This window comes from Alexandromys fortis, unplaced genomic scaffold (assembly GCF_014885135.2).
Source record: "Alexandromys fortis isolate MF-2015 unplaced genomic scaffold, M_Fortis_MF-2015_v1.1 scaffold_27, whole genome shotgun sequence".
NCBI lineage: Eukaryota > Metazoa > Chordata > Mammalia > Rodentia > Cricetidae > Alexandromys > Alexandromys fortis.
Genome location: NW_026067952.1, coordinates 9035918 through 9061412, shown reverse-complemented (window position 1 = coordinate 9061412; position 25495 = coordinate 9035918). Strand labels below are relative to the sequence as shown.

At 49.9% G+C, this 25495-nt stretch overlaps 1 protein-coding gene across 1 annotated transcript; it reads left to right on the top strand.

Annotated features, from left to right (window-relative positions):
- Positions 1-244: 244 nt before the first annotated feature.
- On the top strand, positions 245-23726 carry Lbp (lipopolysaccharide binding protein). The gene is made up of 15 exons (XM_050151038.1): positions 245-499; positions 2474-2588; positions 3533-3661; positions 6426-6581; positions 7162-7225; positions 10680-10743; positions 11356-11447; positions 11895-12074; positions 13659-13718; positions 15761-15928; positions 17214-17281; positions 17729-17771; positions 19033-19096; positions 19886-19962; positions 23328-23726. Exons 1-15 carry the CDS (start codon positions 376-378, stop codon positions 23370-23372), a joined length of 1449 nt encoding a protein of 482 aa, XP_050006995.1. The 5' UTR covers positions 245-375; the 3' UTR covers positions 23373-23726.
- The last annotated feature ends 1769 nt before the right edge of the window (positions 23727-25495 follow it).

Genomic DNA, 25495 nt, shown 5'->3' with positions numbered 1-25495 from the left:
CCTATGATCTCATCCAGTTTTTCTTCGGCTGGCCTGTGACCCTGAATGAGCATAGTTTCCTGTCTGTGACTCCAGGCCGTTCTAGCAGAGAGGTCAAGAGATTGGCCAAGGCAAGGCAGAAACCCCATTGAGTGCGGGCTTCCCTCGGTGGGCGGGGCTTAACCCTTGGGTCCAGGCCAACCCTTCTAACCTGAGCAGTGGCAACAGCAATGACCCCAGTGGTGTCGCAAGCAAGTTCCAGTCCACAGGCCTCCCTTTCCCGCTTGCAGGAGCCCGCCCTCCCTCAAGAACCACCCTCAACCCTGGGCCTCGGCTACTTTAAGGGCTCCAGAGCCAGCCCACATTGACACAGTCCCCACTCACCCACGGTCCAGGATGGAGGCTGGGACTGGGCCTCTGCTTTCTACACTTCTGGGGCTGCTGCTCCTTTCCACGCCCGGGACCCGAGGTGCCAACCCCGCCCTGGTGGCCCGGATCACCGACAAGGGCCTGGAGTACGGTAAGAAGCCGCACTGCAGGCTGGCCTAGGAGACCGACACCACGCACAACCAAGACAGGGAGAACGTGCACCTCTGGTAGGGAGCCTGCTACATGGGTCATGTGACCATAGCTGCTATTCTGGCCAGGTCACTCCCCAGATGTGTAACCTCAGCCCACGACCTGTGTGATCTGACTTCTGCTCCTGAATGGGGAGAAAGGGTCCCCGCAGCTGAAGCAGGAGGTAATTGAGGGAAAGGCAGGTTGTGGAGAGCTCGATAAACAACCCATCGCAGGGGCCTGGGATGGTTCCTTCAGGAAGAGTCTTGGTGGAGTTTGAAACGTGACCTAAAATCCACGTGTCATAGCTGGAGGCAGTTAGAGGCTGGGAGGGACTAAGGGAGGCCGTCTGGGGGATGAGATGTTCCACCCTGGGATCTGGGAGGTGGTCATATAACTTACCAAACTTTAAAACGTCCTGATCGGTACCTTCAAGACAAGCACGCCTCACATGCCTATACTCATGTTACTCCCGTTTTTGTTTTGTTTTGTTTTTGTCTTTCATTTATTTATTGCAGTACCAGGGATCGAACCCAGGGCCTTGCACATGCCAGGCGGGTACTTGACCACTGATCTACAGCCACGACTACACATTCTCTCTGCTTCAGTTTCGAATTTTGGATAGCGAACTGAATTACCCAGGCTGGCTTTGAACTCACTCTACAGTTCAAACAGGACTTGAACATGTTACAGTTTTCCTGCCTCTGCCTCCCAAAGGAGCCTGGGTTATAGTTCTGTGCCACCGCCCTTGACCCCACTTTAAAACCTGGGGAGAAAAAGTATTTGATAAGCTACTGAAATAATACCACAGAATTATTGTGTCCAGGGAGCGAGGCAGCTGGGTTGCTTGCACAGCCACGACACGCCACATCTGGAGAGCCTCCACTGCCTTGTCTTCTGGAGGTCACAACATCCCTCACTTGGGTAGGGATGCTGGGATCTCAGACAGGCAACGGCAGGGTAAAATCGGGGAGGGCCTTCAGAAGGAAGGAAGTAGAAAAGGCCGTGAGAACTTGCCAGGGACAAAGGGTGGCAGTCCATCAGAGGGCTCCTGCTGTATACACTTTAGAGAAGAGGTTGCATTGCAGGAGGTGAAAGGGAAGCCTCTAGAGACCTGTGTGCAGAGCCCGACTGGGGGCAGACGCTTGGGTTCTGCTCCTGTCAGAGACACAGTAGAGCCACTAGCTGCATTTGTTTGGAAACCCTAAGTCAAGTGCATTTGTCTTCTGCCCTTCCTGGGCACATGTGCATGTGTGTGCTCCATGCTCTGAGACTGATGACATGTACCATGTGTGTGTCCAGAGCTCTGAGATAAGTGTCATGTGTGTGCTCAGTGCTTTGAGGATGGTGCCATGTGTGTGTGCCCAGTACCCTGAGTTTGGGTGTTTTGTCCTTTCCACACTTTTAGTAATGTTAATCCCCCTTTGCTGTTCTGGGAATTTTTGGAACACCTACTGTCTATGCCAGTCACAAGCTCTGGGCACCTGCTCAGTCTAGGCTGCCACTGGTGTGACAGGCCGGGCCCCATCTCTCCCACGAGAAGGGTACCATTGTTGTCTTGTTTGATGGATAGAGAAAGTTAAGCCTGGGGACTTATTCAAAGCCACTCGGTTAGAAAGACGTCATGTCCAGGATTCTAGCCCTGAAGTCTTTCCAGTGTTTGCCACACCCTAGGGCGGCAGCACTCCTTTCCTGGTCGTGTAGTTGGTAAAGGCCTCTCCATCCCCTTATGTGTGGGCACCAGCCTAAGAACTCCATGATATGCAGGCGCTCTTCTGACTCTCTGGCACAGCTGGGCTGGGCAGCCTGGGCTGTGATTACTGTCAGCAAGGACACCAACCTCTCTAGTCAGGGAAGGTGGGAGCCACCGAAGAACCGAGAGCACAGGAGAGGAGGTAGGGTGTCCGGGCTGACCCCAGCTTTTCCTTGTCTGCAGCGGCCAAGGAGGGGCTGTTGGTGCTGCAGACAGAACTACAGAAGATCACGCTGCCCGACATCACCGGGGACTACAAGATCAAACATGCGGGCCGTGGGCGTTATGAGTTTCACAGGTGACTGGGGAGGGGACAGAGCTCAGGAGTGGTCCCGGAGGCCTCTTGGTGCAGGCAGTGGGAGTTCAGAGGGGGGTTGTTGAAGTGAGCTAGGTCCTTGCATTCGACATGCAGCAGTGTTAATACCTCCTGAGTGTGTGGCCTGATCCTCAGTTTCCTCACTTGTATAATGGAGGGGCTGCTGCTCTCTCTGCCTTAGAGGGCGAGCTCAGGATCCAGTCACTTCACGTAGCCTGGAAGGGAATATAGGCTTAGAACTTAAAATGAAGTAGTATCCTGAGCACTATTGTTGCCTTTTGTGGGTGGGGCAGTCAAGGAAGACTTCCCAGAGGAGGGGCCACCCAAGATGAATCTTCAAGGCTTTACTAGTTGTAAGGGGCTCGTGTTTATTTAAAGAGGCGTGAAGGGTGGACAGCAGAAAGAGGGCAGTCAGGCCTGCAGCCTATGAACGCCCTCTGTACTTAGTGTTCCCTTCTGTTACTCCTTTTGTTAGTGCACATTTATTAAGCGCTTGCTGTATACCAAGCTCCCCCAGCCTCTCCACCCCAAAAGGAATTGACCCATTGTTTCCCATGGACAGCCCTAGCCCCTTCCAGTCTTCTCTAAGGGCTATCTCAGGCTTTCTTAAATCTGGCCCCCTTCCTGGGCATGAGGAGGCCAGGGTTGGAGGAAGGATCTGCCATCTGACAGAGCGTATCTGCCCACCCCAGGAAACTGTCAGTGGCCACTGAGGTTCATAGGGTCCAATCCTGTGTTCCTGAAAGCCCCTGAACCCCTTCCTCAGAGTGTATTCACCCAACCTGCTGCAGAGGACCCAGTGACATCAGGAAGTGTCCCAAGCATGCCCGGTGCTCTACCAATCAAGGCTGAAAAGGAGGAAGCGTGGTTCTTGGGTTAGTTGTGTCCCGAAACCAGCCTGATGCCACCCTTCTGTCTCCCTACAGCCTGGAGGTCCAGAGCTGTGAGCTGCGTGGCTCCTCCTTAAAGCCGCTCCCAGGCGAAGGCCTGAGTCTGGCCATCTCTGACTCTTCCATCGGGCTCCGAGGCAAGTGGAAGGCAAGCAAGTCCTTCCTGTAAGTTAAGTCCCATCTGCCCTTGGGCCTGTGGTCTCTCTCAGTCTTTAGTTCTTCTTCCTGGGTCATTGAAAGACCACATGATGGACAGACAGGTGTCCTGAGTCTCTCTCTCTCTCTCTCTCTCTCTCTCTCTCTCTCTCTCTCTCTCTCTCTCTCTCTTCCACATCTTCTGACTCAGAGTGGACTAAATGAGATCACACGGCCTGTTCCTGGTTTGTTTCCCACAGATCTAGACCCCAAAGCCAGGACCTCCCTGAGCTAGGGCTGTCCTTGGGAAATGACCTTCCAAATGTCCCTTCCCTCAGAATGGGAGAAGTAAGTAAGCTTAGAGACAGTTGGAGCTCATGGAACAGGATGCTGGGTACTGTGAGAGATGCCCAGAAAGTCCCCAGCTCAGCCTGCTCACTCCTTCTACTGGCCAGCATCAAGAGCTATTTGGGGTCACCAGCATTCCAGCCCCTGGATAGGGCAGCCCCACAAAACACACATGGGTGATTTAAGGACTCTAGAGTTGAGAAGGTCAAGGAGGAACAGGCCTGGCTTCCCCAGGGGCCTCTCTCCTCAGCTTGCAGATGGCATGCGCTTGCCACATTTCCTTGTAGACTCTGGACAGCACTGAGGTCTGCTTCCCTACATTCTGACTTCCTGTGACAGTGGCGCTCAATCTGTGGGTCGCCACCCTTTTGGAGTCGAATGACCTTTCACAGAAGTTGCCTAAGACTATTGAAAAACACAGATGTTTTTATTCCAATTCATAACGGTAGCAAAATTATAGCTATGATGTAGCAACAAAAATATTCACGGCAGCCGGGCAGTGGTGGCGCACGCCTTTAATCCCAGCACTCGGGAGGCAGAGGCAGGCAGATCTCTGTGAGTTTGAGACCAGCCTGGTCTACAAGAGCTAGTTCCAGGACAGGCTCCAAAACCACAGAGAAACCCTGTCTCGAAAAAGAAAAAAAATTTACGGCTGGGGGGGTCACCACAACGTGAAGAACTGTATGAAAGGGTCGCAGCATTAGGAAGGTTGAGAGCCACTGTCCTATGACGACACCCCCTCCATGCCTCTGTTAGTCACGTCGGCAGGGCTGTCTCCCTGTGGTGTCACCACCAAGGGCTACTGGGGGTGGGGCTTTAACCTGTGCATTTGGGGGTGTCACCGCCAAGCGGTACTGGGGGTGGGGCTTTAACCTGTGCATTTGGGGGTGTCACCGCCAAGGGCTACTGGGGGTGGGGCTTTAACCTGTGCATTTGGGGGCACAATTAAGCCCAGGACCAGTCTCAGCTTGGTGGCCTGGTCACATCTACTCCCAAGACCCATGGTAGCTTCCAGCAATGTGGTTTTTACAAAGTATCTGGTATAAACTGAGCCCCACTTGAAGTGTCAGATGGCCAAATTTACAGATTTGGTGTAACTAGGGGAGGGGGAAGGGGCGTACAAATCTTACTGATTCTTACACAGGCCACTGAAGCTTACATGCTGAAATGGCAGCATCCATTATTACACTTATTTAGGGGACTAGAGAGAAAGAGAGAGCTCAGCAGTTAAGAGCACTGGCTGCTCCTGCAGAGGACCTGAGTTCTGTTCCTAGTTTCACGTGAGGCAGCTCCCAACCGCCTGTAACTCTAGCTCTAGGGGACTCGATGCCTTCTTCTGGCCTCCCTGGCCACCTAAACATGCACAGATGCAGACACAGACAGACACATGAATAAAAATAAATCTTAGAAAGATGTTCTTGCCACTTTCTCTGTCGTTTTAGGGTTTCTCTGTGTAACAGCCTTAGATATCTTGGAACTCACTCTGCAGACCAGGCTGGCCTTGAACTCACAGAGATCCACCTGCCTCTGCCTCCTGTGTGCTGGGATTAAAGGCGTGCGCCACCACCACCACCCAGGCAAGTTTTTTTTTTTTAAGGTTGGTTTTATTCTGTATGATGTGCATGGGATAGGTGAGGGGGGGGGGGGACATGCTCACCCGTGGTGGCCATAGGCATTGCATCACACTGGACCTGGGCTGAGGGATCCTTGATGGCCCTCTGGGTCCTCTGCAGGAGCAGTTCACATGTTTAACTGTTGTGGTCTCCCCAGGTCCCCTCAGGCTGTTTCCTGAAGGTACTTCTATGTGGGTTGTTTTTGTTTTTTCTACTACTCAAGATGCTTCAGTGAGCTACCCCAAACACACATCACAGAGAAAGAGTTGGGAGTCAGGTATTGGGGCCTGATTGTGTATTCTGGAACTCAGACAGCTGTGCCCAGTAGTTCCAGAAAATGCTCCAGTGGTCTTTGTGGGCCACAGCACCTACTGTGCCGATTGGCCTTCATCTTCAAAGGTCTCAGCTTTGTGGTGGGAAGTGGTGTTGTCGTAGGTTCATTTCCCTCTGCTCAGCGCTTGGCAGAGCTTGGGTTTCTTTCCATTGCTTTCTCCCTTCCTTGCTACTTTGTTCACTGTGTGGACTAAGAAATGAACCCCCAACCCCATATATGCTCATATGTTAAGGAGGCAACGCCTCCCAACCCCACCAGCTCAGAAGCTAATTCTTTTTGCCATGTATATATATATGAGGTTTGTTTGACCCCTGGCATTCTACCAGCTCAAGCAGCTCTTTTATTTGTGATTAAATCTTTTTTTTTTTTTTCTTGCTTCTGATTAACTCATAAATCCTTCCTGGTGTCCGCTCCTTTTGAGTAAGAATCCAAGTTCCTCTTTCCGCCCCAGTGGTGGCAGATCCTTGCCACAATGAATAACTGCTCCTCTGGCCTCCAGGAAACTGCGGGGCTCCTTTGACCTGAACGTCAAGGGTATTGCCATCTCAGTGAACCTCCTGCTGGGCAGCGATCCCTCTGGGCGGCCCACGGTCACTGCCTCCAGGTGCAGCAGCCACATCTATGACGTGGACGTGGACCTATCAGGAAATGTGGGGTGAGTCACCATGGGGACCCCTTGGGTATGGTCCTCGGTGGGCTCTGATAAGTGTCCAGATCTGGGTGGAATGCTTAGTGTCCCACTGACAGTGGAGACTATCCCTTGGGGTCCCTGCTGGGACACACAGGTACAGACCCAGGCAAGAATGCTGAGGTGCCATTTCCACAAGTCAACAGACTTAGGGGACCTCGTCAGGGGAGGAAGCTTTGGGTAGTTGGAGGAACATGTGGCTTTGGCCAAAGTTCAAGTTTAGGCTCAAGTCATTTTGCCTCCCAGTCTCTGTTGCCCTTGCTAGAAAACCAGTTTCTAGTTCCAAGCCCAAATCCCCTGATCTTATCAGCTATGATAGGGGACTGAACCAGCCATACTGGCCACGGCGGCAGGGCTCTGGGACCCTGACTGTGAGCCACCTGATTTGGGTGTGAGAACCAACCTTAGGTCCTCTGCAGAAACAGTAAGGGCTCTTAATCGCTGAGCCATCTCTCCATCTCCAGATGGCAGAGCTTGGCTTTCTCCATCCCCACTGTCCCTTAACCCAGTGGCAGACAGCTGACTGTTTACTCTGTCCCCTGCCCAGGTGGCTGCTGAATCTCTTCCACAACCAGATCGAGTCCAAGATCCGAAAAGTATTGGAGAACAAGGTAATTAAGGCCAAGGGGGCCAGGCGGATCTCCTCACAGGCCGCTGTCTCTGGTCAGGCTCTGGGGGCCTATTCACACACACACACACACACACACACACACACACACACACACGTCAGTTTTGTGTCCCTCCCCATGGTTGAAGCAGGAACTTCAGGAACACACACACACACACACACACTGTGGTCCTGGGATCTAGGTGAACTTGATAAGCATGTCAGCCTCCGCCATGACACCTTACCAAAGTGACTTACACTCCCCACTGCTGCTCCTGATAATGATTAGCAATATGTTTCATAGCAATGTACATCTCAATTATTATCACAAATACAGGGGTATAATTATTGTTTTCTCAATTAATATAATTAGTGCAGAACATACTATTCTTATTTATAAAGAACAGCTGCTGTTTTATGATCCTGTGCTTTGGCCAGGAATAGTGAATGATCTAAGGTTCTTTTGCATAGTCTTGGCCCATTTTTTTCTTTTCAATGTTATGAGACAGGGTCTGACTACATAGCCCAGTCTAGCCTCAAACCTTCCTGGGGTTATAAACATCAACAACAAACTGGGATTGAACCTCAGACTTTGAAAGAGAGAGTGGGGTGGCTCAGAGGGGTGTTGAAAACTAAGTGGTGCTAGACCAGGATGGAGACTTTCCCAGCACTGGGGCCCCATATGCCAAAGCCTTAGGAGTATCTCGGAGGAGTTGAAGATCTAGCTCGGCCCCTGCTCTCTACAAGTTTTCAGACATCTCTTCCCTGCAAGCTCCTGTCTCTGGCTGCTACAGGACATGCTCTTCCCGAGGCTAAGAAAACATACTCTTGTCATGTTGCCCTGAACCCCCAACATCTAGGATGTGGTTGGCCTTGGGTCCTGTGAGAAAGCAGCCAGAACTCAGAGATACAGAGGTCACAGGGCCAGCAGATACTGATCAGGACTTGAACCCAGAGCAGTGGCTTCCTCCTCCTTGCAGCACCCTTAGCCACCACACTGCTTTATCTCCAAAAGACACCTCCTGCCAGACATCTGGGACAGAGGTCCTCATATTTCCCTCCACAACCACTTAGGTCTCTGAAAGAATAGGGTACCCAGGCCCTGGGACAAACTTTCCATGTCTCTCTCTTTCATTGAACACGTGTATGGATACGTTGCAATCAGTGGGAACTCACAAGTCAAAAAGAGCTGTAGCTGGGCACGGTGGCACACACCTGCAATCCCAGGATCAATACGGAGTCAAGAGGATCTCAAGCCTGGGGTACATAGCAAGAATCTGTCAAAATGGAGGGAAGGCAGGGCAGAGGTGGCTCAGTGGGGAAAGTGCTTAATGTACAAGTTTAGATGTCCAGCCCCATGTAAAAGCCAGCAGTGTGATGCATCTGTAACCAAGAGCTATGGGGTCACAGACAGGCAGGTCCCAGGGGCTTGTTGGCCACCTAGGTTAGATAATAGTGAGTTCCAGGTTCAGAGAGAGATCAGTCAATCAAGGTTCAAAACCAAGGTGGGGAGAGAGAGAGAGAGAGAGAGAGAGAGAGAGAGAGAGAGAGAGAAACACCCAAAGCTGGCCTCTGGCTTATCTGCATGCATGGGTGAGTGCCCCTGCACACGAGTGCACACATGCATATACGTGTGCACACATGCACACAACATACAATACCTACAGAAGAGAGCAAAGACATGCTGTTTAAAGTTTCCACTCTCCTGTGCACATATCAACAAAGAAAATACTTATACATTGGTGTGGGAAGTCCTTTTGTATATGTGTTGCTTACAGCGAATGGCTTAGCAGAATAAAGCTCGGCTGGAAGAGATTATATATATAGAGAGAGAGTAGGTGAAGTCAAGGAGAAGCCATGTAGCCCTGCTGGAAACAGGTGCCAGATGCCGGAACTTTACCCGGTAAGCCACAGCCACATGGCGATACACAGATTAATAGAAATGGGTTAACCAAAGATATAATAGCTAGCTAGCCACATGCCTTTAATCCTAGCACTCAGGAGGCAGAGGCAGATGGATCTCTGTGAGTTCGAGGCCAGCCTGGTCTACAAGAGTTAGTTCCAGGACAGGCTCCAAAGGTACAGAGAAACCCTGTCTTAAAAAAAAAAAAAAAGATTTAGCTAGCAATACGCTAAATGATTTAAGTGACTGGCCAAGCAGTGATTTAAATAATATAGTTTCTGAGTGGTTATTTTGAGTCCGGGCTGCTAGGAACAAACAAGCAGCCTCCTACAACAATGCATGGGCTCAGATGTAAGTAAACGTGAGTTGATACAGGATGTGGAGATGTGCTCCTGGCAAGCACAGCCCTTGGTCTTCCTCACCCGTGGGATCAGCTTGTTGCAAGCTCCACTTCTTCAGCCAGCTGCGAATGAAGAGTTCACTCGCAGACCATCGCCATGTTGGCAACGTTTATTTACTTATTATTTGTGGGAGGGGCACACGGGCCGTGGTGTGCATATAAAAGCCAAAGGGCAGCCGGGCAGTGGTGGCGCAGGCCTTTAATCCCAGCACTCGGGAGGCAGAGGCAGGCGGATCTCTGGGAGTTCGAGGCCAGCCTGGTCTACAAGAGCTAGTTCCAGGACAGGCTCCAAAACCACAGAGAAACCCTATCTCGAAAAACCAAAAAAAAAAAAAAAAAAGAGCCAAAGGGCAATCTGTGTGAGATACTCTCTCTTTCCACTCTGTGGGTCCTAGGTATCAAACTCAGAATGCTGGGACTGGTCACAAGTTTTTTTTATGCAGTGAGCCACCTCGCCAGTCCCCATCATTATTTTTAGGACCCCTTTCCTCCTCCTGGCTTCTCTGTTGTCCAGAGGGAACCACATGGTTAGTACCTCATCTTTCAGAGTATTTATGTCTGGTCTTCTTGAATACATTTCTTCTTGGTCATATTTTGTTGGCTTATATAATAAATAACTCAAGTGATTACAGCAGCCAGGACAGCAAACCGGTTTGAAACACATATTTCCTGCTCTTGAGAAGCTCACTGCTCCACTGGTGGCAATAAATTGTGTGTAAGTGTTTCATACGCACGACCACTGGGTGTCCTATGGGTACCCAGGGAACGAGCAGCCTAAGCTGCCATGCCCAGTGACAGGCAGTAGGGGACCACTGTACGACCTCTATGTCTACTTACACAGGGGTCAGCTGTGCAGTTCTGAGCTCCTGCCACCAAGGCTTCCCCTAAGAAGCCCATAATGGTGAGTATCACATACCATGTCCAACCAGTGCCTTTCTGTTTGTAGGCATCCAGCCTTGGGGCCAGCTTGGACACTGTTGGAGTCCATGCCCGAGCTGACAAGATATTTATTTTTATCACTTCTGCTCTAGTGACACCTGGTACATGCTAACTAAGCACTTACGGATATTTGCAGGTAGATGATTACTGAGCCCATGTCACCGAGGGCTTGCACAAGTGGAGACTCATGAACCTTCCCCTTCCTGTTCCTCTCAGGTTTGTGAGCTGATCCATAAGTCTGTGACCTCTGACCTGCAGCCTTATCTCCAAACCCTGCCAGGTAGGGGCACCTACATACCCCTCGAGACTCTATTTCTCTTCATTTTTCTTAAGTTCAGATTTGAACCTTATCAAACAGAGACAAAAGAGTAGAAAGCAGTGATTTTAAATCCCCCTTTCTCCTCAGGTTTTCTCCCAAAAGGTAGCCTTGATCTAGGCCATGCCTATAAAATAAAGCATTTAACTGGGGCTTGATTACAGTCTCAGACGCTTAGTCCATTATCATCATGGCGGGGAGCATGGTGGCTCACAGGCAGGTGCTGGGACACCTGAGAGCTTCATCTTGAGATGCAAAGAGAGAGAGCCTGAGCCTGACATGGGTTTTTGAAATCTCAAAGCTCGCCCCCAGTGATACACTTCTCCAAAATGGCCACATCTCCTAATCCTTTCAATCCTCTCAAATAGTGCCACTCCCTGGTGACTAGGCATTCAAATATATAATCCTATAGAAGTCATTCTTACTCAAACGACACAGATGTCTAGTATTTGCTTTTTTTTTTTTGCAATGGCCACAAAGAGAATATTTAGGGAAGCAGGGCTCACCCCCTCTTCACCTGCTGCAGACCACACCTGGCCCTGCTACCCCTCACACTCTTCCTACTCTAACTTGCAGTCACTGCGGAGATCGATGACGTCCTGAGCATTGACTACAGTTTGGTGGAGGCTCCCCGTGCAACGGCCCAGATGCTAGATGTGATGTTTAAGGTGAGGATGTAAGAACGGGAGTTAGCGACAGGACACAGCAGGGCAGTCAGCCCACTCCGCTTCCTAACCGCAAGTCTGTCCTCATTTTGGGGGTTCTTGTTTCGCCCGAGGCCCAGAGTTATGGAGTGGTGGATAGCCTCAGCTTCAAAACTCCCTCTTGCTCTCCCCAAATTCTCCAGCACCTTGCCCACCCTGGTGGGTGGGGGCATCAGAACTGGGTGGGGCGGAGGGGCTTGGCAGCACACATCCTGCTGTTTCCATAAAGCAAAGTTCCTAGCCACAAGAGACACAAATTTGCCCAAAGGACTTCCTCATTAAAGGGGCAGTTTAGGACAGTGTTTACAGTCAGTGCTATTCATCAATCAGTTGTCTCAGGTAAGCCCTGAGCTCCATGGCTAGCCATGGGATAGACTTCAAACAGTCCACTGTCCCCACTTCTCTCTCCAGGGTGAAATTTTTAATCGGAATCACCGGTCCCCGCCTGCCTCCCCGACTCCGATGATGAGCCTACCTGAAGACAAGTGTAAACAAATGGTCTACTTTGCCATCTCAGACCATGCCTTCAACATAGCCAGTCGGGTCTATCACCAGGCTGGGTACCTGAACTTCACCATCACAGATGACATGGTGAGAATGTAGGCTCTGCTGTGCTCCCCAGAGACAATGTAGCTCTTCCTTCCCTCCATTCTGTTTGAACTTACACCAGAAAAATCGTGAGTTATAGCTAAGCAAATATCAAGACTAGCAAAATATATTAGCATAATTTCTCTTCATTTCTTGGGTCACCAGGAAACTCAAGGCCAAAGTTCTTTCTCTCTCATTACTATCAGAGACTTGTTTATGTGTCTCTGTTTGACCTTCTAGTCTAGGCCTATTCTAACTCATATTTTCTGTTATCATGATAACTCCTGCAGGCTTATTAAAAATTATTTAATGAATGAAGCAAAGTCGCATTACAGAGAAAGGAAATAAAAACCGAATAAAAAGTAAATGACAGTTAGTTATGAAGACACTGGATTTGTAATTTTTCTTTAAATCACAGATCTGTCTGGGAGCTTCCCTGCAGCCAACATGAAAAGGGTACCTAATTTAGTGATTCGGAGTGAGAGGAAGAAACGGATATTCCTAAGACACATTGATGTCACTGTCACTGGTGGGATTTGCAGAGATGAGAGTGACTTTCACAGCAAATCACACCATATAACCCCACCCCACCCCAGTTCTTTTAGGTTTTCTAGGGTTTAAGGGTGGTTTGTTGTAGCACCTCTTAAAAATTGAGGTCTGTGGCCAGTTGTGGTGGCACACGCCAGTAGGATTTGCTGAAGGAGGCAGAGGCAGGAGTATCACAAGTTCGAGGTCAGCCTGGGCTACACACTTTATTTTTAAAAAAAATGAGGTCTGTGAACTATGTCAAGGTGGCAGGGACACAGAGTGATCACCCTGGCCAAGATGGAAGGTCATCTGATGACAGATGAGTGACTTTGACCTGGCAGTGGCTTCTCCCCATGTTACGGGTCCCTGAAGGCAAGGTCGAAAACCCTGGCCCAAAGTCTCACTCAGAATCTGGGAGCTTCAATCAGGTCTCAACTGAGAACTCTGAATGATGCCCACAGGATCACAGCTATAGCCCCATCTCCAGGAGGTTCGCGTGTTCTATAAGACAGAGGCCTCATGGTAGCCAAGGCAACTGGACCCATAGGGAGAAGCTACTCTACACACACACATGCGCACACACACACACATGCACACACACACACACGCACACACACATGCACACACACACGCACACACGCTTGCACACCATAGCTCATATTGCTTGTCAACCTAACAGGATCTAGAATCACCAAGAAACAATGACAAAACCCCGGCATCTCTGGAGGAAGTATACAGGATGGGTTAACCAAGACTGAAGACTCAGTCACCCGTGGGCAGCATCATTCTGTAGGCTGAGGTCTAGGCTGAATAGAGAGGAGACAGTGAGCTGGGTCAGGGCCATCTCTGCTTCCTGACTGTGTGTGCAGAGTGTCCAGTTGCCTCAAGCTCCTGCCATGATGGGCTGTACTCTTGAACTGTGAGCCAAAATGAGCCTTCTTCAAGTCGCTTTGGTCAAATATTTTGTTACAGTCTTGAGACGTGACTCACTCGTCTGTCTCCACAATTCTCTTCTAATAAGCACTCTAACGCCCTCCCCCACTGTGTCTTCTTCTACAGTTACCACCTGATTCCAACATCCGGCTGAACACCAAGGCCTTCCGCCCCTTCACTCCCCAGGTAAAGCCCCTTCTGCTCTCCATGGGCACAACTTGAGCCTACCAGTTTGCCAAGGTTTCCCTCTAGAACCTCTGTGGCCCTCTCCACTTGACACAGAATCAGAGGCTAGTGAGGAGACCCTGGGACTGCAGACCTGAGGACTCCCTTCAAAGTCCTTGCAGCATGGACCTATGTTCCCTTAATCAGCCTTCCTCAGGTTTTCCCATCTGGTTTTGGTGTTAAGGAGCCCAAGGGAATAGTGGGAAGGGCACCTAGTTAATATCGCCTAGCAACCAGAGAGGGTTTACCAGGATCCAGGCTTGTTCTGCTTGCTTTAAGGGGTTCTTACAATATTTGATGTGCTGGGGATGGAACCTGGGGTACACATATGCTACACAAGCTCATTACCCCTGAGTTACAACCCAGCCCACAGTTTTCTAACACAGGTTCTCATATGCAGCCCAGGCTGGCTTTGAACTTAACGATCCCCTTGTCTCAGCTTCTCGAGAATTTGGAATTACAGATTTCCACCACTACACCCAGTACTGACATTTTTCTGAATGGAAAAGAAGTTCTCATATCTCACCATTCTAGAAATATATAAAAGGTTATAGAGGCAAGGATTCCTGATCCCTGCTGGCCCCTGGCACCTACTTCCCATGAAAAGGCTACCAGGTTCCCAATAGTGTCAGATCCCAGAAGAGGGTGTCAGATCACAGAGGTCATGAGGCCCCGTACAGGTACGAAGAATTGGACCCAGGTCTTCTGCAAGAACCAAATATGCTCTTAACCACCAAGCTCTCTCCCTGCCCCCCCTCCCCAGCCCCTCTTTCATTGTCCCTGCAGGAGGCAGTGTGTGTTCCCCCAGGTTCTTTTGCACAAACAAAAGGCATGGTCTGCACTCTCCCTCTTTCCTGTCTGTGGGAAACCCTTCATACTGGAAGTTAAGTAACTTCCTCCCCCTCTTTGGTCACAGTGAGGCAACCTGCCCTTGTGTGGGTACAGTCTCCATAGAATGGCACAGGGGTTTGCTTGCAGTCCTTGCTGACACCAGCATCACAGTGAATAACCCAATGGTTCTGCCACGCCCAGACCTTTCTGTACGTGGCTTCAGTTTGTCCCCCAAGATTCCCATTGATGCCTCTCTCAACTTTTCCAGTCGTGTCCTGCATAAGGCTAGGTACTGTGCAGAAAGGAATTAAAGATGTGAGAAAGAATTGAAAAGTTTGGTTTGGAGAGACGGCTCCGTAGAGAAGAGCTGTTGCTCTTACAGAAGACCTTATTCAGTTCCCAGCAGCCACACGGTGGCTCCCAATCTCCATAACTCCAGTTCCAGGGGATCCGATGCCTTCTTCTGACCTCTGGCCAACAGACATGCATGTGGTGCACAGACATACATGCAGGCAAAAACACTCATAGACATAAAACTGAACAAATAAATCTAAAAACAAATTAAAATTTAAGCAAGGACTTGAATGCCCAAGACCTACATTGTCAGGCCCTGTCCCTCCTCAAAGCCACAGATTTGTCCCAGCTAGCTCTGCAGCATCCTTGGTCACACCCTGACTCCAGCACCCCTTGGCTCCAGACTGCCCCCCTTCTTGTCTTCACCAGACTCACCTAGCAAAGCGGCCACCTGCTGTGTCCCCACCTCCTCCAGCTCCCAAACTCCCTTGACAGTAATAAATGGATCTGCCCTTATAGAACCAAAGGCTCATGGGAGTTTGTTCCTCCACCAACGCCGCCCTCCCCGGTCTTGTCCCAGATTAAATTCCATGGCCACCATAATTCAATAAATTGCTGAGCCCCCTTGCAATGATGAGATCTGGTTAGGTCCGGTTTTTGAAAGCTAGCCCAAATGCTACTCGAGCACTCCCCTCTCCCTACTGGCCAGGGACGATGGGGTGAGGTGTCTACACGGGCAGATCGAGGTTAGGAAGGCACAGGGTATAGCACGCTTTGTGAAATGTAGAACGAGACCCAAAGTGTCCCCTTTATGTTTTCCTTCGAGACTCTGTAGACGTATTTCCTTCTTCTGACACGATCTCCAATCCTACCCCCAGATAACCAGAAGGTACCCCGACATGAACTTGGAGCTCCGTGGAGCAGTGGTCTCTGCCCCTCTCCTGAATGTCAGTCCTGGGAATCTATCCTTGGCCCCTCAGATGGAGATTGAAGGCTTTGTGCTCCTGCCCAGTTCCACCCCGGAGTCTGTCTTCCGGCTTGGTGTGGTAAGGCTCTGAGTCTTTGCAAATGCTGTTCCTCTTCACAAGCGCTTTTCTCCTCCCTCGCCTCGAGTCTCAACCTATGTGTTACAGCCCGGGAAAGGGATGCCTGGCTTTCTCTTTTCATGGATCTGTCTGACCGTTTGCATATTAAAAAAATCTGTGGCACTCTGTGAACTCTCTCCATAGTGTTTATTGCCCAGGCATTTGTGGAGTTATTTGGAGATTTGTTTATTTAATATGCATGTCTCCCTCTGAGTCAGGACTGTGGTGGGGAGGGTCTTTGTCCTGTGTAGCCAGCCGTTCTCTGAAGACTACATTTCCCAAGCTCCCTTGCATTCTGACTTCCAGTTTTATTGACCAATAGCAGCATTGGCCAAAGTCAGAATACTATCAGACTTCCCGCACTCACTGAGTTCTGATGCCCTCTCCCACACTTTTTTTTTTTTTTTTTTTCCAAGCTCCCTTGCATTCTGACTTCCAGTTTTATTGACCAATAGCAGCATTGGCCAAAGTCAGAATACTATCAGACTTCCCGCACTCACTGAGTTCTGATGCCCTCTCCCACACTTTTTTTTTTTTTTTTGGCTTCTTAAGGTTCCTTCATCTACATAACCATTCCCCCTGAACCAAATTCCTTCTAAATTAAATAATAAGAGTGTTTTTTGTTTATTGGTGGCCCCTGGCTCATGGATTTCAGAATCCTTTTGCGGACCCTGTACCCTGGATGAAGAATTTTCTGTCTTCTCTCAGGCTTCAACTCAACAAGGCCAAAATCCTGAAGAAATTCCTCTCAGAGGGCGTACCCGTCTTTCCCACTGTTACTGCTGATATCAACTTGTTTTTAAATAAAACATAATTCATCACTATCTTTGCTAGAGCTGAGCAGGGCCCTGGGGGACCTGGCCCTGACCTCTGAGAGCTGACTAAGGATGCGAATTCCAGGTCTTCTCTTGTTGTCCCGTTCAAAGTTTAACTGCTGTGATTCTCAGCAATTTTAAATAAAGCTGTTTACGTCCAAGTTCAGTCCCTTACTTAACGACACACTGAGTGCCATGGGAGGTTGTAGCCCAACGGGTGAGCTTCTGAGGCTGCTGGTATCCGCCTCAGCCCGTGATGACAACCACCATCAGTAACGCTTCTTTCTTAATTTTCTTTTCTTTTCCTCTTGTTGACCAGGCTGGCCTTGAACTCACAGAGATCCGCCTGCCTCTGCCTCCTGAGTGTTGGAATTAAAGGCATGCGTCTCCACTGCCCAGCTAAGCTTGTTTTTTTCTACTGCCTCTTCCAGGTCACCAATATGTTTGCCTCATTGACCTTCAACAACAGAAAGGTCACCGGGATGCTGCATCCAGAGAAGTAAGGAGCCTCAACAGGGACTGGCATCACAGCAGGGGAAAGCTGTGCGTGGGCAGCTAGCTGGGCTCCACCTGGACTCCGTAATTGAGGTCGGGGTGGGATGTGACGCCCCTGTCAATGTTGAGGACCTGACACTTGGGAAGGAAATATAAGTATTACTTACTCTGGTTGGCTTAATTCTTCTGCTGTACTGCTCTACAAATTTCAAATGTCTGGATAACCAACTCGCTGCTCTTGCTTAGTCTATGGATTTTAGCTCTCAGCTGTATTGATGTACCGAAATGCTAAAGACCGCGCTTTGACACTTCCCCAGTCCCCGCTGGTCTTCCCAACATCAATGTGTCTGTTTCTCCTGCCCTTCTGGCACCTGTGCCTCCTCCTCTCTGGGAACCCACTTAGCCCCTCCCCCCCCATGATGCCCACCCCTGTGATTCTGCTTTGTTACAGGGCCCAAGTGAAACTGATAGAGTCCAAAGTCGGCACATTCAACGTGAGTTACTGTCCTGAGTTATGACATGATTAGGATACCAGTTAGTTGAGTTGTTTCTGAAGCAGTTGCCATGGCACCTAGAATAGGAACGGGCATAGAAGAACAGATCTCTGCCCAGGCCCCTGTCAACCCTCTCAAGAATGCAATACGGGGTCAATGAATAATTATGTCCCAATATAAGACTGGCTGTTGGTCAGAATTATTTTAACTGCAGCGAAAAGAAATCCATCTCAGGTTGTCTCGAGCAAAGAGGTGGGATTCATAGGGTCACAGAACTAAAAATAAAAGGCAGGGCTTGAGAGATGATTCGGTTGGCAAGGTGCTTACCATGTATAAGGACCTGAGTTCAAATCCCCAGTGCACAAGTAAAAAGCCAAGCATGATAATCCCAGGGCTAGAGAGAAACAGGTAGACCCTTGGTGTTAGGGTTAGCACCGTATCTTATACCTACAGCCCGCTGGCCAGCCTAGTCAGTGAGTCCCAGGACCAGTGAGAGAGAGCACGCTCAGGAAATAAGGTGGAAGACTCCTGAGGCATGACAGCTGAGGCTGACCTCTGTCCTTCATAAAGACACATGTGTGTGCACACCCCCACCTGCACACACACCCCCACCCCCACACGCGCACACACGCATGCACCCACACACATGTACTTATCTACTCAAACATTTGCACACACCTGAATGCATACACACATGCCCACATGCACCCACACACGTATACTTATTTATCCAAACATTCACACACACTTGCATGCACACACACACACACACACACACACATGACAACTAACATCACAAAACTAAGGGTGGGCATTTCAGGTAGAGCTGGACCCAGGTGCTCAGGTCTATTCATCAAGAGCCTCTGCCCATCCCGCAGGTCTAATTTCACCCATCTTGGATTCATTCACAGACAGGTGCTTCCACTGGTAGCAACCCCAGAGTCTCCTGTAGAAGAAAAAAATCCCTAAGTTAGTTCTCATTAGATCCTAACCTTATTAGGTGTGGGTTTTGTTTTGTTTCAAGACAGGGTCTCACTATGTAGCCCTGGCTGTCCTAGAACTCACTATGTAGACCAGGCTGGCCTCAAACTCACAGAGATCCACCTGCCTCTGCCTCCTGAGTGCTAGGTTTAAAGGAGCAAAGATTTGCAGTCAGCTTCGTTCACCATCACCACATGGGCTTAGGTAAACTGCACGTAACTGTTTAGTGGGGCACAGAATGGCTGCGTGGTCACAGTGCACCTCTTTTCTCCTCCCCCAGGTGAACCTGTTTCAGGCGTTCCTCAACTACTACCTTCTCAACACCCTCTACCCTGATGCCAACAGTAAGAATGGCTCTAGGCCTTCCCAGGTCTGGAGTAGACACCACTTCTGGGGAGAGACTTTGCCCTGGATTGGAAATCGGGGTCTCCTGAGAGCTGGGTGACCCTGAGAAGTCACCTGACGGAGCTTTAATGGCCGATGTGGGATAGAATATTGAAGGCAATCTCACGTTCTTCCAGGCTCCAGTGGGGATTTGGGATTGAGGCAGTTCTTTGTGATGCACAGTAAACTCCTTATGGGGAAAGAGAGACTTCTGGAAATGCCCATACTTCCTGGGGTGACAGGAGAAAGACCAGGTTTGGGTCACAGTAGGACAGGACAAGCGCCTTGAATGTGTGTTTCCAGGCAACTGCCCCATTCCGTAGCCAAATAAACTGATGTCAGACCCAAGGGCAGATCCATGACGCACGGTTTCAGCAGGTCACAACAGGAAGCAGGCGGCAGAAGCCAGAGAACTAACTGCCACTGCTCATGACACTCTCCTGCTATCCTGTACCCGCCACTTCCTCCGTCAGTCCATGTCTAGGGGCTTAGGTGCCCTGCCAGACATTCTGGGTTTAAATCTGCAGTTTTCTTGCTTTAGAACCCAAAACAAGTTACTTGGCCACTCTGCGCCTCAGTTTACATATCTGTAAAATGGGAATAGTGGTAACACCCACCTCACAGTCTTAGGCCATCACTGAGTGGGAACACACTGCCTCAGGCATATGTAGAGCGCTGAGCTTTGGTAAAGATTTGTCTGTCACTGTCAGTTACCAACACATCTCCTCAATGGTGTTGTCAACCCACAGATGAGCTGGCCAAGGGCTTCCCCCTCCCTCTTCCAAGGAAAATTCAACTTCATGACCTTGACCTCCAGATCCACAAGGTGAGTGGGCCCAGTGGGGCTCTGGGTACGTGAGGGGTGGCAGCTGGGCAACCTACCAGGTCTGGAAGCCACCACTCAGAGACTGGACCCAGTTCAGTCCTGCCGCTGAGAAGACTCATGAGGACAGAGCATCTCCTGGAGTTAAAATACACCAGGAAGCCAAGGTTGGGGTTGGCGGACAGGAGAGATGGCTCGGTGGTCGAGAGCAAGCATTGCTCCTTCTGGGGACCATAGACTGTTTGCAGCCCCCGTAATGGATGGCTCACAGCCGTCTGTAGTGTAACTCCAGCTCCAAGGGATCTGACACCTCTGGGCTACGTGGGTCCCTGGGCTCACATGCACAAACCCACCCACAGATGCATGTGCCCACTGCAGCTTCCTGGTGGCCTCAAGGATGTTCTTTGTGCTACCTACATTTCCTCTCCTTGACAAAGGACACAAAATCGGGAGCTCCTGGGCCTCACTTTCTTTTGATGTTCTTGAGTTTTCATCGTCTAGACAGGTGGGATTTGGCCCAAATTCAGTTCTTCTCCAGGGCTCCACCGCTGTCTTTAGCAGTCAAATGGCCATGGTTGACCTCAAAATTCTAATAAACAGGGTAATGTATGATGACTCTTACAGCCACTCCCCAGGTGCCAGGCTAAATAAACATATTAATTATATGCACACACACAATTAATAATAAAACATACAGATGTTGTCACTGTTGGGCTGGAGGTATCTGACACAGCCTGAGGCCCCAAAAGGCTCATTTTGAAAGTCCCAGCCTTGCCAGCAGGTCATGTTCCAAAGGCCGTTGGTAAACTTTATGATTGCCCAGGTTGGTTTGTTTAATTTTCTGCTGTCCTGGGCCTCACACATGCGGGGAAGCCCTCCTGCTCTGAGCCACAGCCTCAGTCCCCACATTGATTCTTAAGTGGAAGAGCTTTACCCCAAATGGAGCCTAAAGCACCCTATTTTAAACAAGCGCTATAGCTTTACACATTTTTTTTAACTGTCTGAAGGAGCATTACCACCCACCAGCGTGGTTGGAATTTGGTGGACTTGTCTCCAGGACCCTGGGGGCTTATTTGATTGTTTCCTTATTTTTGTTTGCTTGTTTCAGACATGGGAAGTATTAGCTCTCATACTGTTAAAAGGGTCTCTAGGTTCTGAGCTGTCTGAATTCAGTCAACAGTCAGACAGTTTGAGGAGTAGTTTATTTAGCCAGGGCTGGTGAGATGGGCCAGTGGGTGAAGGCACTGGCCCTCAAGTTTGATCATCTGAGTTGGATCCCCAGGACCCACATGGTGGAAGGTGACAGTTGACTCCCATCAATTCCCAGTTATCATCTGACCTCAGGCGTGCACCATGAGACCATGAGGGATGTGTGTGTGTGTGATGTGTGACGTGTGCATACTCACACACACACCAAATAAATAAATGTAAATATGATTTCTAAGGCTAGATAAATACTCCAAAGAAACCAGAGTGGGCTTCCTCAAGGTGCCCAGCTACCAGGGGAACCTACTTTGTGGATTTGAAAACTTTTATAAGGGGGCTGGACAGATGGCTCAGAGGTTAAGAGCACTGGCTGCTCTTCCAGAGATCCTGAGTTCAATTCCCAGCAACCACATGGTGGCTCACAACCGTCTGTAATGAGATCTGGCGCCCTCCTCTGGCATGTGGGCATACATTGAGGCAGAATGTTGTATACATAATAAATAAGTAAATCTTTAAAAAAAAAGAAAAGAAAACTTTTATAAATAGGAGATGGGTGACGTTCATAGACTAAGGTAAACCTTCCTCCTTCCAAAACCATGGTAGACCAGATCTCCTTTCCAGCGTATTTCTCCCCAAGATCTTCACAAAAGGGGGAGGCAAAACCACTGTTCTGGTAACAACGGAGTCATCTTGGGTTAGTACGTGATGCAGACCCTTCATTAGTGCACACGGCTGGGAGGATGCCCTGGGGCCTCAGTTTCTGAAACAGAGAACAACCTAACGGCAGAGGGGCAGCCTGACCATCAGAGACACAGGTTCCAGGATGCGACTGCAGTTCTCCTCAGAGACCTCGTATCTGACAGCTTTCCTCCTAGAATTGAGAGTCGTTGCTTTTCAAAAAGAAAAAAAAATTCCTTGAGCTCGTTCTTCCTCCTGTCTAGCTTCTACAGCCCAGCGATAGTTGGATACAGTCCCATTAGACACAAGGATGGTGATTGACTCCATCAATACAGCAAGAAATCTATCTGCTTCTTGCTCTCCCGACGATTATTGTGATGGCGCATTTCTGTGGCCCATCTGCGCCTGAGTCTCAGTTATCTCTCTCTAAGCAGCATCTCTAAGATAAGATAATGGGGCTGGCAGCTGTGTAAACCCCACTAGAGATGCTGTGGTCCATGGTCAACGTCCATCCTACTGCAGCTCAGAATAAAGGCTAGGTGACCATTCACACAGCTGGCCCTTGGCTCTCTCCCCTGTACACAGAGTATAGCTCCAGCTTCCCTGAGTTTTTGTGAAAGTCGGAGGACAAGAATGGAAGCTCCTGGGAAGAGACTACCAGATTTATCACCCCCTCTTCCTTTTAAAATGTCAAGTTGACAGACAAGGACCACTTCTTTCTGGCCAGACAGCCCATGGTCATGGGCAGAGCTAATACCCATTACACTTTTGACCACCAAAGACCATGGTGGATCACTATGGACAGAATCCAAGCTGGCCTTGAGGGCTGACTTCCCACCCTATCCAGATGATGGAAACTTAAGAACAGCAAAAAAGCGAAGCCCAGGAGCTCACAAATTCATGTCCTTTGCCAAGGAGGGGAAATTTAGGTGGTACAAAGGACATTTATGAGGGCCTGCCAGGAAGCGGGTACCATCTGGGAGAAGGGGCTGGCAAAGGCTACAGTGGAGAGCCGGGACCTGAAGCTGGACGTGTGTACACTGACCTGACTCTTATTCCTAGTGGAGCTTGTGTTCTTCACAGCAGCTGTGTTCTTCACAGCAGCTACATCTCTCTGGAGTAAAGGATTCATATTCTCTGTCCTCCCTCCCTCTCTCACTTTTTTTTTTTTTTAAATTTATTTATTTATTATGTATACAATATTCTGTCTGTGTGTATGTCTGCAGGCCAGAAGAGGGCACCAGACCTCATTACAGATGGTTGTGAGCCATCATGTGGTTGCCGGGAATTGAACTCAGGACCTTTGGAAGAGCAGGCAATGCTCTTAACCGCTGAGCCATCTCTCCAGCCCCCCCTCTCTCACTTTCTTAACAAGGTCTGGCCTCAAATCATCCATCCTCCTGCCTCAGTCTCCTGAGAGCAGGGACGCAGGTGTGCACTACAGTGCCTGGCTTAGAACAATCTCTTTCCTGTTTTTTTCCTAGGGCTTCCTATACTTGGGTGCCAATGTCCAGTATCTAAGAGGCTGAGGACAAGAAGAAAGATGGACCCTGGAGACCACAGCTGGACCTGCCATTTGCAACTCCAGATGTGCAACATCTGGAGATTTTGGACTCTGGAGACTCCCAGAACACAAAAGATGTTTCTGTTTCTGGCTCTAGTGGACCTCGTCCCCATAGTCCTCCTCATATGCGCTCTCTTGACCCGGACTTGACTCTCTCCTCCAGGAAGTCCCACCCCCACCCCACTGACCTGGAATAGCCTTAAAAGCAGGCACTGTGGTTAAGAGCAGAACCTGTGGTTCTGAAGTCACCACCTAATCTTTATATCTGGCAGTGTTGGCACGTAGTAGGTCCTCAATAAATATTTATAGGATGGCTTGACATTCCAGCTGAAACTCTTTATTGCTCCCTGCTCCCTGCCCCCACCCCCACCCCGCCATCTGGTCTCAGGCAGTCTTAGATGCTCGGCTCCAGCTGCGGTCTGCAAGGCTAGACTTTGGCTTGCCCCTCTCTGCTGTTGGTCCCTGCTCTAAGGGCCTCACCCAGAGAGTGGGTGGAGGATTGCACATGCCCCTTGCCCAGCCCTTGGTCTGGTGTCCAGCACAAAGGCCCTTGTCCTCTCTAGGCTCCTGGCCTCGTTCTCACAGCACCACCTCCTGCTTGCTGCAGCAGCAGGTCCAGAGCAAAGCAAGAGTCACAGCCCCCCACTGCTGTCCCCAACAAGACCTGTGCAAGTGAGGAAGAAAGGGATCCAAGGAAGGTTTTGGTTGGACCCAAATCAAAAGCTCATCTGACTGCTTGCGAGGAGAGGCCCCGGTTTCTAACTACCGAACAATAAGCCTTTGATCAGACTTAATAAAGAGTCATTCCCCTGTTATGTAGTTAGGCCCCCAGGCTGGGAGTCAGAAGGCTCATTGGAGTTGTTTTTTGTTAATTGTGTTAATGAGCAGATGGATAGCTCTGGCGGCTAGCAGATAACTCATGGGGAATAGACCCATTTACTACGCGTATGACAGAGATGGGCTCCCAGACTGGAGGATGCACTGTCACGAGCTGGTGGCAGGGTGACGCGTGGCTTCTTCTCCTCCCTCCTCTTTGCCAACCCTGTGAAGAGTGGGAGGGGCTCTCAGGCTCCTTCCTATGGCCCTGGGCAGGTCACTCCCTCCCTGCTCTGTTTGTCTAGGAAGATAATGGTGACCGGCGTCACATCTTAGGGTTGTATGGTCACTTCATTAGGCCCTAATTGTATAAGGGTGACCAGAACTGTGGACTTCCTGCTGCCTACCACCACTAATACCAGTGAGCAGACACAGGAATCGAGTCTTCGAGGTGCAGTGTATTCAGGAGGGCTGGCAACCCAAGATGGTGGCACGTGCTTTGTAGGAGAAATAAACCAATTTGCATCCCATCTCCAGCCAGCAGGTCACACAGGAACAGGAAGCAAAGGCAGATAGTCATCTCAGAGCTGAGTGTTGCTCCTCTGGTCAGGTGGTCAGCTGAGTCCCTGAGAATCATGGTGTCATGCCTCTCTCATCTCTACAATTTCTTCCTCATTGTGTCTCTGGCTAACCCTTTCTATTGCACACCCGCGTGTACACACCACACACACACACACACACACACACACACACACACGCTGGTCTAGTCTCAGGTGGTCTTGTGTTCAGCCCCAACTGTGGTCTCCGAAGCTGGACCTTGGCCTCAGCCCTTTTCTTATCAGTGGCTGCTGTGGGGGACTTCAAGGAGAGAGCGGAAGGTTCAGACACTCACAGTCATACTGAGCTTGGTTAGTGTCTGCCAGAATCAATCCAGCATCCCTCCAAATGCTACCCGGTCTGGGGCTGAACTCAGAACAGGTAAATGGTGTGTATGAGACGCACGAAGTATAACTGCGTCTTTATGGAACAGAAAAGTGGCCTACCCATGCTCCCTGTTCCCTGTCAGGGCTGCTTAGCCACGGTGAAGATTTGGTGTTCCCTGGCCGAGAAGGCCCAGGCAGCATAGACCCAGCTCTGATCCCCGTTTCTGAAAGCGCTGCCTTGGGCCTTAAGGAAAGAGCCAGTAAGGATGGTGACTGCCCCGACCTGGCCTGGGCCTTTGGCAAAGCTTCTCCGAGCCTCCATGTCCTTACCTGTCAGATGGGACTGTGG

Excerpts from the sequence above, each read along its gene's own strand:
- Lbp (XM_050151038.1), top strand. The coding sequence starts at position 376 with ATGGAGGCTGGGACTGGGCCTCTGCTTTCTACACTTCTGGGGCTGCTG. Across the intron at positions 11,448-11,894 it reads TGCTAGATGTGATGTTTAAG|GGTGAAATTTTTAATCGGAA; the intron begins GTGAGGATGTAA and ends TTCTCTCTCCAG. Across the intron at positions 17,282-17,728 it reads GGGATGCTGCATCCAGAGAA|GGCCCAAGTGAAACTGATAG; the intron begins GTAAGGAGCCTC and ends GCTTTGTTACAG.